The sequence below is a fragment of the Labrus bergylta genome, chromosome 3, assembly GCF_963930695.1.
Source record: "Labrus bergylta chromosome 3, fLabBer1.1, whole genome shotgun sequence".
In the NCBI taxonomy this organism is placed as follows: domain Eukaryota; kingdom Metazoa; phylum Chordata; class Actinopteri; order Labriformes; family Labridae; genus Labrus; species Labrus bergylta.
In genome coordinates this window covers 20869483-20881484 of record NC_089197.1, presented here as the reverse complement: position 1 = coordinate 20881484, position 12002 = coordinate 20869483, and the positions used below count along the sequence as shown (strand labels likewise).

Sequence of the window (12002 nt, the reverse complement as noted above, 5' to 3'; positions counted from 1 at the left end):
CACTCTTCATGTTTGCTTTTAGATCGAACTTTAGACAAAAGCTGTGTTATCACCTGACTGCTCATCTTCCTTTTCCAGTTCCACTTCCTGCAACATGTTATAGAAACAAATCATGTCCAAAAAAAAAAAACATATGGAAGTAATTCCAAGGGCTATTTTTTTGGTTTGTGTGTTCTGATGTCACCATTCTTCTCTATCTCAGTGCCAGAACCTGGGCAAGCTGACCACTGTGCAGATGGGTCATGATAATTCTGGGCTCTACGCAAAGTGGCTGGTGGAGTCTGTCATGGTCCGCAATGAGATCACAGGACACACTTACAAGTGAGTGTTTCTTTAGAGAACCATCTAACTACTTTGCTCATATTTTGACGGTTTGGTTCTCAAAAAATAAATGAAATGTGTGTTGTTGTGCAGGTTTCCATGTGGCCGGTGGTTGGGGAAGGGTGTGGATGACGGCAGTCTGGAGAGGATCCTGGTGGGAGAGCTGATGACCCCCAGCACAGAGAACGATGAAAGGATGTGCCGCACTCCCCCCATGCAACAATCACCCGGGATGATGAGGAGGTTTGTCACCATCTCGCCAAACAGCAAACCAAGTAAGTTACTCAAGCACATAATAATAAGTACCAACTCCTAAGTCAAAGTGCCATTTAGACATATTTGTTTGAATTGTTTTATACTTACTCATGCTTGAGGTCTTGCTCTTATTACCCTCACTGTCAAAAATGTAAACGCATGAATAAGAAAAGACAGAGTGATAAATAGATAAGACCTAGTGAGGAGGTTTTTCTCCCTGTGTCTGCTCGTATCATCTCAGAGCATCTTTGTTTGCCCTTTTTTCTTCTCATGCAGAGTTAAACACAGGTCAGATCCAGGAGGGAGTCGGAGAGGCCATCAATGGGATTGTGAAGCACTTCCACAAACCGGAGAAGGAGGTGAGAGACGGCAGTCTAGACAGGCCCCAACATGTAGTTCCATTATTCATCACAAATGAAAGAAAAGCAGCTTTCTGCTTTGGTGGTCCCAAAGCCCCTCAGTAACTGGGGAGCGACTTGTTTTATTCACATTGTTTAAATGTATGAGAGAAGAGCTTATTCTGGTCTTCAGAAATAAAAATCATTCTTCATCATCGTGTTCTTGTCCAGACTGATACTTGATATTTGTTCTGCTCTCAAGGCAGTAATAATAATGTGTAGCCAGCCTAACAGTACAAAGGACTTTGAATGGGAAATCCCCTTCACTACTGCTCCACCTCTTTACAGGACTAATGGAACAATGGAGAGAGGCTGCTTATATAAAAAAATGTCCCTTAAATGTACTCTGTAGTTGGAGCTATCACAATGTTGAGATATGTGCTGCTATATTACGTTTTCTATGGCATGCTTGTGTGTTTTGATGTCATGTAAAGTATTTCAAACATACACATGATAGCTTGCTTACATGCTTAGATTCACATGCCGATAACACAGCAACATTTGATCAGTTTGGTTCATCACAGATGTAAACAGTGTTATCTCTTATAATGATTCCTTACTGTATAAAAAATGACCTATGGAGCCAGAGAGCGGCGTCTTGTAAATATTTCACCAGTTAGTTTGCACCTTAGTCTTTTTTTCTGCAAGACACAGGGCAGTAAAGAAGTTACTTTATATTAGAAACTGGATCTAAGAAGCTGTTGAGAATTGTATTTTTTTATTTTCATTTGTTAAAATAAATTCAATTAACCACATTTGTTTTCCTTCTTTTTTTGCCCTGCACAGAGAGGCAGTCTGACTCTTCTCCTCTGTGGGGAGTATGGCCTCGTCTGGGCCCTGGAGCAAGTTTTCCAGCACGGTTTCAAATCACCCAGACTGTTTAAGAATGTCTTCATCTGGGATTTCTTGGGTAAAAACTCGTTCAAATCTCTTATATCGTTTTGATGATATTCCATCCACAATGTAAAGAGTTTGGCTATCAAACAACCAGACTCTGTACTGAAGAAGTAAGAGTTTTTTTCATCATGAACAATAGCCACCCTGGCCAGTTGAAGTCATAGCCAGCTACACTTGCCTCCAATAGTGACCTGTTTTCATGCTTCAACAAACATAAAGTAAAAGTTCTCTTGCAGCAGTATTCACTGCTTATGTCATTGTTACAGTTTTTTGTAACCAAACTAGTAGTGTCTTAAATAATACAATTTGTAACAAGGTTGGGTGTAATAAGCTAAAGCTTCAGCCTACACCTTTTCGGTCAAAATGTTTTTGTTTTTTCTTGTGACCGAAATAAATGATTACGACTACTATTGTTTGGTAAAAGATCATGCTGGTGGAAAAAGGTGAATGGGTTTTTGAGTAGGATTGGTTTGGGATATAATTAACGTAAAATCAATACTACATCAACTACTCCATTTAAAAAAAGTTGTGGAAACAATGAATAAGGTTAAACTTGTGTTGAGGATGTTTTGTTCGAACTTTGTTTGTCTATTTGAAACACTATTTGGGGTCAATTATCATTCATAAACATCTAAATAATACCGTGTAATGTATTACTACCTAACTTTCTTTTGATTCTTTTTTGTTTCAACAGAAAAGTCACAAGTGTACTTTGAAGGTGCAGAGCAGCGAGAGGTTATTCCGGATGAAAACTGGCAAACCAGAGTTCGCCATTTCTGCCGCTTTATGCGCGCCATCAACAACACGTCGAGAAACATTGGCAAGGACGGAAAGTTCCAGATGCTCGTCTGTCTGGGTGCGAGGTGAGTCGAAAAAAAAACACTAGCTTACCATCAGGACATATTTAGATGTCGAGGACATTTGTTGTGTTTCACAAGGACATTCAGTCTTCAGGTTCAGTGCAGTGAAACTTGTATAGCAAAAATAAGATTTCAGCTGCTGATAGGTTGTAGTGGTGAGTATTGACTCTGTTCCTCTCGTAAAGAATCTGTATCCTCATACTGTATATCCACTGCCATGTAGTATATTTACAATTTAGAAGCGGTGATTGCTATGGCTGCCTGCTTAGTCTCTGCAAACTCTTTAGCACATGAATCGAGCTTAAGCCCAAAGAATACAAATGAATCCTTCCTGCTGAATAGTCCTTTATAAGAACAACCCTAACCCTATAAGAACATAGCAACCTATCAGTCCTGGATGCACTGCTCTCCTCCTGACCCTGCATCCTGACCTGCGATGAGTCAAGTGAAAATGATCTCTCCTTGGAGGATTCTTGATGTATGAAATATTTGATTGGTTTCCATCAGTGCTTCCTCCCTGTTTTAGTGTTTTTGTGTCTGTGTGATGAGTGTACAGTATACTGATGCAGTTGTTTGTATGTTGATGTACAAATGTGTTTATTATTAACCGATTTCTATTAATTACATCTCAGTACACTATAGAAGTGCTGCAACAATTAGTTAATTTGTTGAAAGTTTTATAATTCACTTTTTTACTGCATAATCCAGTTTTTATACTTTTATTGTAAAATTGAAACGTGCAGAAATGTGTAATATTGTGTCGGTGTGTTCTTCTCTCAGGGACCATTTACTGCATCACTGGATTGCTCTGCTCGCAGATTGTCCAGTCACCACTCAGATGTACGAGGACACTGCACTGATTAAGGACCGCTCATTGGTAAACTCTCTGATCAGAGTATTACAAACTCTACAGGAGTTCAACATCACCCTGGAGGCTTCGCTTGTCAAAGGAGTTGGTATCTAAACCCAACCAAGGAACATCACCGGGAACCACTAAAGAGAATAATTGAACCTTTATATGCAGGAACCCACTTGAGCAAAGGACATTTTCTGGCTTATATTAAAGCTACTGTTACATTTGCCATATATATTAAGTGCAATGAGCCTTTCAAGATATGTTATTTTTTTCCTCGACAATGTTGCCATTAGATGTTAAAATTATGTTTTAAAAACGTTTTCTATTATGACCCATGATTTTCACATTATTGACGATGACCTACTCGTGCTATGTTTTATTGACAGCTAAATATTTTCATTGTTATTGTGCTGACTGCTGACAATGGCTATATTTAAGGGAAAGTGAGGATCAAAACTGTTAATATATATTTTCAGAGAAAAACAGTATTATTTTGTTAAATCAGTCAAGTTGCTTGCTCTGTTGTCAACTCAGATTCCAATGTCATTACGCAGAGCTTGAAGCAAATTTTTGCAGAAGTATGCTTTATAAGTATCTGTATGACAGGTAGTTTGTAGTGTGAAGATGAATCACATACAGATGAATAAAAAGGCTGTTACATTTGGCCAATTCCCTGAAAAATGTACCAGTTTGCAGATCTTGTAAATTTAACACCTAAAAATTACCCTTTTTGCATGATTTTGACTGTGTGGCTTAAGCCTGTTGGACAGTTTATCCAGTTGGATAAGGGAGAATACCCCAAGTCCTCCAGAAGATGCTTTACCTGGCTTTCTGTGCAAAGTGGATCAAATTGACAGCCTTCATGTAAATACCTCCAACCAACTGTTTCTGCCTACCATCATCCCAGCCCTAACACTACATCTGCCCTCTTCTCTGAACAAACACGAGTGGTCGCGTCGATCCTCATACAGAATGGTCTGCTTGGTTTCCCATATGAGGACAGCTCATCCCCCTATCCTGATTTTCTCATCATGGTTTCTTGCTATGCAATATTCACAAGTTTCAACCCTCTACAAACTACATAGGGGTGTCTTGGATGTTACCAGGCCCTCCTCTGTTACATGCATTGAACTTTACTGTGCAGAACAAGAGATCAAATATGTGAAGGACTTCTTTTCTGTGCCAACAACGTCTGGAATGACTGTGTTGTACTCGTCTGTGTACGACCCACACATGAGCATCTTGGGAGATATATATTTTTGTTTTCCAATACTGTTGTACATTTATTGACATAGCTGTGTAACGTAGTGTTTACTAAGTGAGCAACACTGTACAGTGTAAAAAAATATTAAGAATAAAGCATCTGTAATGGGTTGGAGTGAATTGGGTTGTTTTTATTGATGACCAGTCATTCTTTTATATTATTTTATGTTCTGCTGAATGGGCTTTCTCTGGTTAGAAAATGTGTCCTTCAAAAATCCACAAGACTCGGCTTCTTAAATGTAAATAATTATTGGTTTTAATAGCCTACGACATTTCAGTCAGCCTGGCTTCAGGATTATTAGTTAATTAATACAAACAATTTTTCAAGTAGGTCTATGTGAAATTAAGTACACACAAATTAAGTAACTTTACCTATATTGATCAATGTTAATCATATCCAGATGGGTTGATAATGAAAATAATTGTAGATTTTTGTTCACATTTCCTCTATTAATATTATTTTAAAAATATCGGAGGATTAAAAATGTCTCGAATTCAAAAGTTAATCACAGTTAGTCATCATTAAACAGTTGTGAATCAAGTGTAAGTGTAGATCATGGTGTGCACACGGTACCAAGCACAGACAAAGCTTTATAATCTCCGCTCAATGTGCCTTCTCAACTGAGAAAATGTCAACAAACCCGTTCGCGCCATGTCAAATGGCTGTTTTTCTTTAAAGCCTGAGGCCAGGTGCTTCATGGGATGTTGAGTTTAAAAAAAGAGGCCGTTGAAACTGAAGGCGTACATATTTCCCGCTCGTTCACTACACCTCCCATCATTCATCTCTTCTGAAGAGGGGTCGAGGATAGCGCCCATTGGTTGAAACCCGGTTCAAACTCGACTGCTGCACTCCTTATATGGGCATTGTACGCATATTCCTTTCATTGCTGCTTTTTATGCTAATCGTATTCTAATGGCCAGCTGTATGCATTAGTAGTAAGAGCATGCGCAGTGCGTGAAAAGAATACGGCGAAGATTCAAAGTTTTGTTCAGTAAGTCGCTTTTAATTCTCTTCCACAGGAATTACGTTTGTGAAATTGTACTTGTTTGTTTAGCGTGGAAAGACCGGTTGTGTTTTGATATTGTTGTAAGCTGACGTTGTGTGTGTACGAGGACTAACCCACTTGACAATAGGATAACGTGGAAGTGAACGACAGTGTGGCGTGGTAATGGTAGCAGAGTCGGTTAGCTAGCATGCTAACAGCTAACAACAATGAACCGTATTTGGCGCTCTAGCGGGCGAAAGTTTGAATTTAAAGGGAAGGTATGCGTTCATTGCAATTTTTTCTGAATGCCATTCAAATGTGGACAACATTTGCATAAAAATTGCATAAAGTTTGCACCAGTGTGTTATGTAAGGTTGCACATAATTCACCGGAGAGCCCGGTAGCTTTTTGTTTCTTCACTTCAAAAAAAAAAAAAAAAAAAAGCGCTGCTGCTGCCCGCTTTCTGCGTCGACTAATCACTGTAAACAAATGACTGACCCATGCCCTGTGTTCACTGCTTTCTTATGTTGATTTCTAACAACTTACATTGGTTTAAAGTTAATTTAAAAGTGACATAAACGTAAGAATAAAGCACGGTAAACGATAGTGAAGCTTATTGGTGTTTGAGTGTTTGAATGTGCGGGAGACAACATCATGTATTACTGCATCAGATTTAACTTCTCTTCAACACTCCCTTTGTTTAATCAATATCACCCGGTTAGGACATTATTATTATTATTATGTGTTTTTGTGTGTTGCTTGTTCCCGCAACTTTGCTTCAATAGTTAAAATATGTTTTTTGTATTTTCCAAAGATTGGCTTGCTGTTTTGAATTCAGTTCACTTAAAAAAAAAAAAAAGCTTCTCTGCTCAAACCGTGTGTTTCGTGCGATATGTATTAAAAATTTAGTGTTGGGATAGATTTGCCTGTGTGTGTGTTTATGTGTGCGTACTGGGACCGCCCCCTTTTCTAGTAGTAGTAGTAGTAGTAAGCGACTGTCTGCAGACATCCACGGTGCGTGTAACGGAGACTGGGAGAATAACCTTCATTTGTTGTCGATTTACAGGTTTCTTTCACAACACTGAACAACAAAATGTTCGGCTTTCACAAGTCAAAGATATACCGGAGTAACGACGGCTGTTGCATCTGCAAGACCAAATCCTCCAGTTCACGGTTCACAGACAGCAGTCGATATGAGGAGACGTTCAGACTGTGTTTTGGGTAAGAAGCTCTCATTCATTCATCTGCTGTATTTGTATCATATGAATGTGCTTATGAATTGCTTATATGTACATAACGCAAGTATTTTAAATGACTATCAGGAACTTTAGCAATTGTGCGTTTCATTCATTTTTCAGGCTATCAGAAGATCGTGTTGGAGACATTTGTAATGCATGTGTGTTACTGGTTAAGAGGTGGAAGAAGCTACCAAATGGCTCCAAGAAAAACTGGAACCATGTAAGTAATATCTGCTTACAATAGTAGGAATTATATCTCAGTCTCATTGTCCTGCTCTAACTTTAAATTGACTGGATGGTTTTCCTGACTTGACTCAGGTGGTTGATGCCAGAGCTGGACCAGGCTTCAAGATGACAAAACCCAAGAAGATTAAAAACAGTGATGGGAAGAGGAAAAGCAAGCTTAAGAAGCTTCACAAGTTAAAGAGACAAAGTAAGTTGGCAAATAAATAACAAGAAACTGGCGTGTGTCAAAAAAAAATTGTCGTGTTTTTTTTATTTTTTCCAATTTTAAGTTAAATCAATAAAAGGCCTGTACCAGAAGCAGGATTGAAGTCAGGATGTAACTCTATGGCACAGTTATCCTGTCATAATAACATACGCTACACACCCTACCAGCTCAGGTAACCTGGTTTAGGTAGGGAGCAACTGATAGAAAGCAACACGACAATATAATCAAAGGCTCAGATTTTTTATATTAAGATTTAGTCTTGCACCAATACCAATGATTTTACTTTTTACTTAACTCTAACCCCTAACCCCAACCCTATTACCATTTTTCTTTTTGATTGATGTTTCTCTCCTGCCTCAATACTTTCTATGTATATGCTGAAAAAAAAAGTTCTCTTTAATGTGAAAGTGTTCATGTAGATTACAAAACTCTAGGTTGACTTATAAATTGGATAACTACAGCAATTTGACTACCTTGTTCAAAGCTAGTCATTACTCTTTATGAAGCAGGTTAACTAAAGGATATCCTGGGTATGTTAAATTTGAGTCATAGTGCATGCCTCTGGTTCTAATCCAGACTCTGTGTTGACTTACTGTCAGTCTACGTAGTTTTTATTAAAATATATACTTTTATATTGTCCCCTTCTCATTGGCACTTCTCCACTCAAATGATCAGTAACTGTTAAGATTTTAGTATTTTACCCACGACAGCATGTAATCGTCTCTTTGATTTCCAAGCAGACTCAGATGCCCACAGTACGACCTCCAGTGTGTCTCCTGCTCAGTCCCCGAGTTACAGCAACCTGTCAGATGACGGCTCAGACATTGAGTCAAAACAAAGACGCACGACTCCCTCGATCTTCTCTTTTTTGGACCGATCTTACTGGAAAAGGCAAGTTTCTGCTCTCATTGAAAACTTTTGATAACATCACGTATTTCAAAATGTATGTCTTGAAACATGAATAAAAACTGATTTAAAATATGCCCGTTTTTCCCAACCAGGCAGAAGGTGTGCTGTGGGATTGTCTATAAGGGGCGGTTTGGAGAAGTGATTATTGATCCTCGACTCTTCAAGCCCTGCTGCAGTTCCAAAAAACAGAAGACACTGGCGTCCACCAAAGTGGCCGCACACCTTCCGGACACACTTCCAGCGCAGCTCCCAGAAGACATCAAAGAAACATGGTGATGGCTTTAGTAAATTCCCCTGTAGGGTTATCCATGGCATCCACATGGATTTGTCTCCAGTGGCAGACCTCTGAATTTCCAATCCCCAAATTATACCTGTTAGATGTTCCTTTGTTAAATTCCTTTTCATATGGGTATTTTTTAACTTTTGTATAGAGTTGATTTCTTTTTTATATAAAGCAAAATGAAAAAAATATCATGGGCATTAGTGTTATTTATAGGATAAGGAATTTTGTTGCCACTCCGTTTCTGAATCTACTTTTTTTTACGTTTTGTAATTAGTGATGATTTGTAAATATTTTGTCACCTTTTTTATACATATCAGGACTGTTTACCTTTTTTATTTTGTATTTACTAATTGTAAGAGTGCATATGAAAGAGACCAGCTTTTTCTAATACCAGCTTTTTGTATGTGTGTTGGAGAGGCTGTTCAACACGTCACTGAAATGCTCTCTTGTTGGTGCCATATGTGCACATTTTTGAATATGTAGGATTGTTTTAGAACACAAATGGCTTTAGTTTAAACCAGAGATGATCAGCACAACAGTTTTCTATGAACTTAATGAGCTTTTATTGTGTGTGTCTGGAAAAGAACCCATAATCTCTGACATTGTCACAGCTTAAGCATGCGTCAAGTTTGACACACTATGCATGCAGTACATTCCTCTGCTTTTCAAAATAACATAAGTAATTTATTTATTTCTTTGTACAGTCTCCAATGAAATAATGCATGTTGTAAAGCAAATGATTTTTTTTTTGTGAATGCAGTTTTTTACATCAAACCATTTCTACATAACACAATGGCAAACCACTACTTCTGTAGAAAAATGTTTTGTGTGCTCCAAGACATTTACTTTCTCATTAGACCAGTAATATTCAGCACATTTTCACATCTCATTTATTTCAGGATATTTCTCTACAGGTGTGCATATCTGGAACCTGTTCAGAAATGTGTGTAAATTGCAGGGAAAGCTAGCTGCTGTATTGCAGCATCCTTATCTGTTTAATGGCATGTAATGGACGTAAGCTGAGCATTTAGAAAACGTGTGACATGTGTTTTACGGTTACTATGTATGTTGTTGGAAGTGTTTTTGTGAATGCCAGTGCTATGATTTATCTTCAAAAACTGTCACAGTTCAAACTATGCAGACACTTTGAATGTGAGAAGTGTTCAGGGCTATCATTTTACTAATACATTGTGAAGTGATTGGTCCTTATTTAACCAAATTGGCTTGTAAAAAAGCATCCATTTTATCAGCAATAATTTTCCCAATATCAGTTCATAATTGTCTCAAGATATTTCTTATGTTTGTCGTGTTGAAATAATACTTAATTGCACAGTTTAAGCCATGATGCATCGTGTCTCTTAAATTAACACTGCAGTGACAACGGTTATGTTTTTTTTTTATTACTGTCTGAGACTTAATGAATTGACAGGCAATGATCTGTGAAGTTGCGTAATATATTAACTTTTCTTTCTGCGGCAGGGTAGCTGAATGCATGTATGATTCATACTAACAGGAGAAATGCTGCTCCCTCTTTTTGAAGCTGGAAAATAAGCTTTTTTTTGTCCTTAGGGAGTTGCCATATTGTTTTTTGCGAGGTACATTTTGGGATGTGAGATGTGCCTTAATGAATTACCTGACATTTTCTCTATGATTATCATGTAATTTATACTTATTTATTGCAAAACTTTTTTAACAGATTTTTTGTGATATTTGGTGTAGAGACTTTCCGAAAGACTGTTATTCATTTTGTTCACTTCCTTTGAACATGCCATGTAGATGTTTAATGCTTTTTTTGTATACTGTACCACAAAGTAGAACTGTATTGTAATAAAAAAAGTGAGAAAAATAAGTGTAATGTTTGTTACTCCAACAGTAGGTTGTGCAAGTGAGTCAGAGGTGGCAGTTTATGAAGATTGAACTCACTTCTGTGGAGGAGTTTGGTAAAATTACTTCTCTCTGTTTGACTTTAGAGGACATTTATAGATTGGGGTTCTAATAAGAGACAGCTATATTGCTGTTGCACACTATATATAGTTTATCATCTGTTAGCAAATACTCTTCACTGCAAAGCTTTAAGTGTTCAGGGTTTGAATGATAGGACTGGCCTCAAGTCCATTTTGAGGCACATTGTAAATTACATTCCATGAACGTCCCTCTTGCTTGATATCAGTCAGAATAGTAAGTGGATTATCTAATGGATTCTTCCGTATGTGTCAAAAGGACTAAAATAAATAAATGTGAAATTAAAAATTGAAAACTACCCAAATACATATTAGTCCTTTAAAAAAATGTCCTCTGTTCATTGAACCACGAGGACTCATCTTTTATCTTCATTTACTCTTTTTTTTTTCTTTACTTTATTGCTTTTATTTAATATTAACTTAAATAGCATTTCCTGAGAGCAAGCTTTTGATCCATCTGCAAGGAAGAGATAAAGTGAGTCTCTGAAGCATTGGAGTCCAGCCTTTGTTAACCATCAATACTGGACTGAAGCTGCAGAGTGCTTTGAAATACTTTGAATGTTATTTAATATGGACACAAAAAAAATTTGCACTAGAAAAGTGTTGAATTCTGCATTTAACTCTTGAATAAGTCACATTTTCTACCCTGAAATAAGGAGTGGAAACGCTTGAACAAATTGTTGTTCTATCATGCCAGATAGTAATTATACAATGCTGACCTGTTGGTATTTGAAATACGTACATGCTATTGGGCATGCACTTTTTCTGCAGGGTCATTGTTTTTTGTTTAATTGCAGAGTTTACCTAATTGAACAGCAAGGGTGATAACACTCCCGTTCTCTGCTTTACACCAGTTGCCTTTTGATCTGCCTTTGATTTACCATGACCTGGACAAATGAGAACACTGAAGAGTAGACAGGTATCACTCCTTGAAATGTATGACATGTAAGTTAGGTCGATTATTCATGTCATATTTACATACTAACGAATTTTCCTCGGGATCAATAAAGTATCTATCTATCTATCTATCTATCTATCTATCTATCTAACGCTCATTAGTTATTGTATAGGCCTTTAACAAACGGCTCTTACAACTAAATCATTGACACTAAGAAAGGGTGTGAAAACAACAAATTGTATCTTAATGCAGATTAAATCCAGGTCAAAACAGTTGTATTAGACTGATTTCTTTTTGGCTTGACATGCCGACATAACTTGGATGTTAATGACACCTCTTAGACACAAGGTGGCATTGTTGCCTCACCACTTCCAACCTGTAAGAAGTAAAGTTTTACTATTGTTTTTCTTCACACCAGGGTAAATT

At 37.5% G+C, this 12002-nt stretch overlaps 2 protein-coding genes across 6 annotated transcripts in view; both read left to right on the top strand.

Moving 5' to 3' along the window:
- Positions 1-4960, top strand: part of dennd5a (DENN/MADD domain containing 5A) — a 35680-nt gene extending 30720 nt beyond the window's left edge. For all 4 annotated transcript variants that reach the window (XM_020661384.3, XM_020661381.3, XM_020661380.3 and 1 more), the window contains 6 exons: positions 203-321; positions 415-596; positions 853-935; positions 1761-1884; positions 2566-2734; positions 3512-4960. In XM_020661384.3, the coding sequence (XP_020517040.1) occupies positions 203-321; positions 415-596; positions 853-935; positions 1761-1884; positions 2566-2734; positions 3512-3695 (861 nt within the window). In that variant the 3' untranslated portion in view covers positions 3696-4960. The remainder of the gene's footprint in view (positions 1-202; positions 322-414; positions 597-852; positions 936-1760; positions 1885-2565; positions 2735-3511) is intronic.
- Positions 4961-5690: 730 nt separating this feature from the next.
- Positions 5691-10566, top strand: sinhcafl (SIN3-HDAC complex associated factor, like). Of its 2 annotated transcripts, none has more exons than XM_065952934.1 (6): positions 5691-5842; positions 6903-7057; positions 7195-7294; positions 7393-7507; positions 8266-8420; positions 8531-10566. In XM_065952934.1, the coding sequence occupies exons 2-6, from the start codon at positions 6930-6932 to the stop codon at positions 8708-8710; spliced, it is 678 nt and encodes a 225-aa protein (XP_065809006.1). In that variant the 5' UTR covers positions 5691-5842; positions 6903-6929; the 3' UTR covers positions 8711-10566. The 2 variants fall into 2 exon arrangements, with proteins under 2 accessions (XP_065809006.1, XP_065809005.1); XM_065952933.1 differs by having other exon boundaries at positions 8263-8420.
- The last annotated feature ends 1436 nt before the right edge of the window (positions 10567-12002 follow it).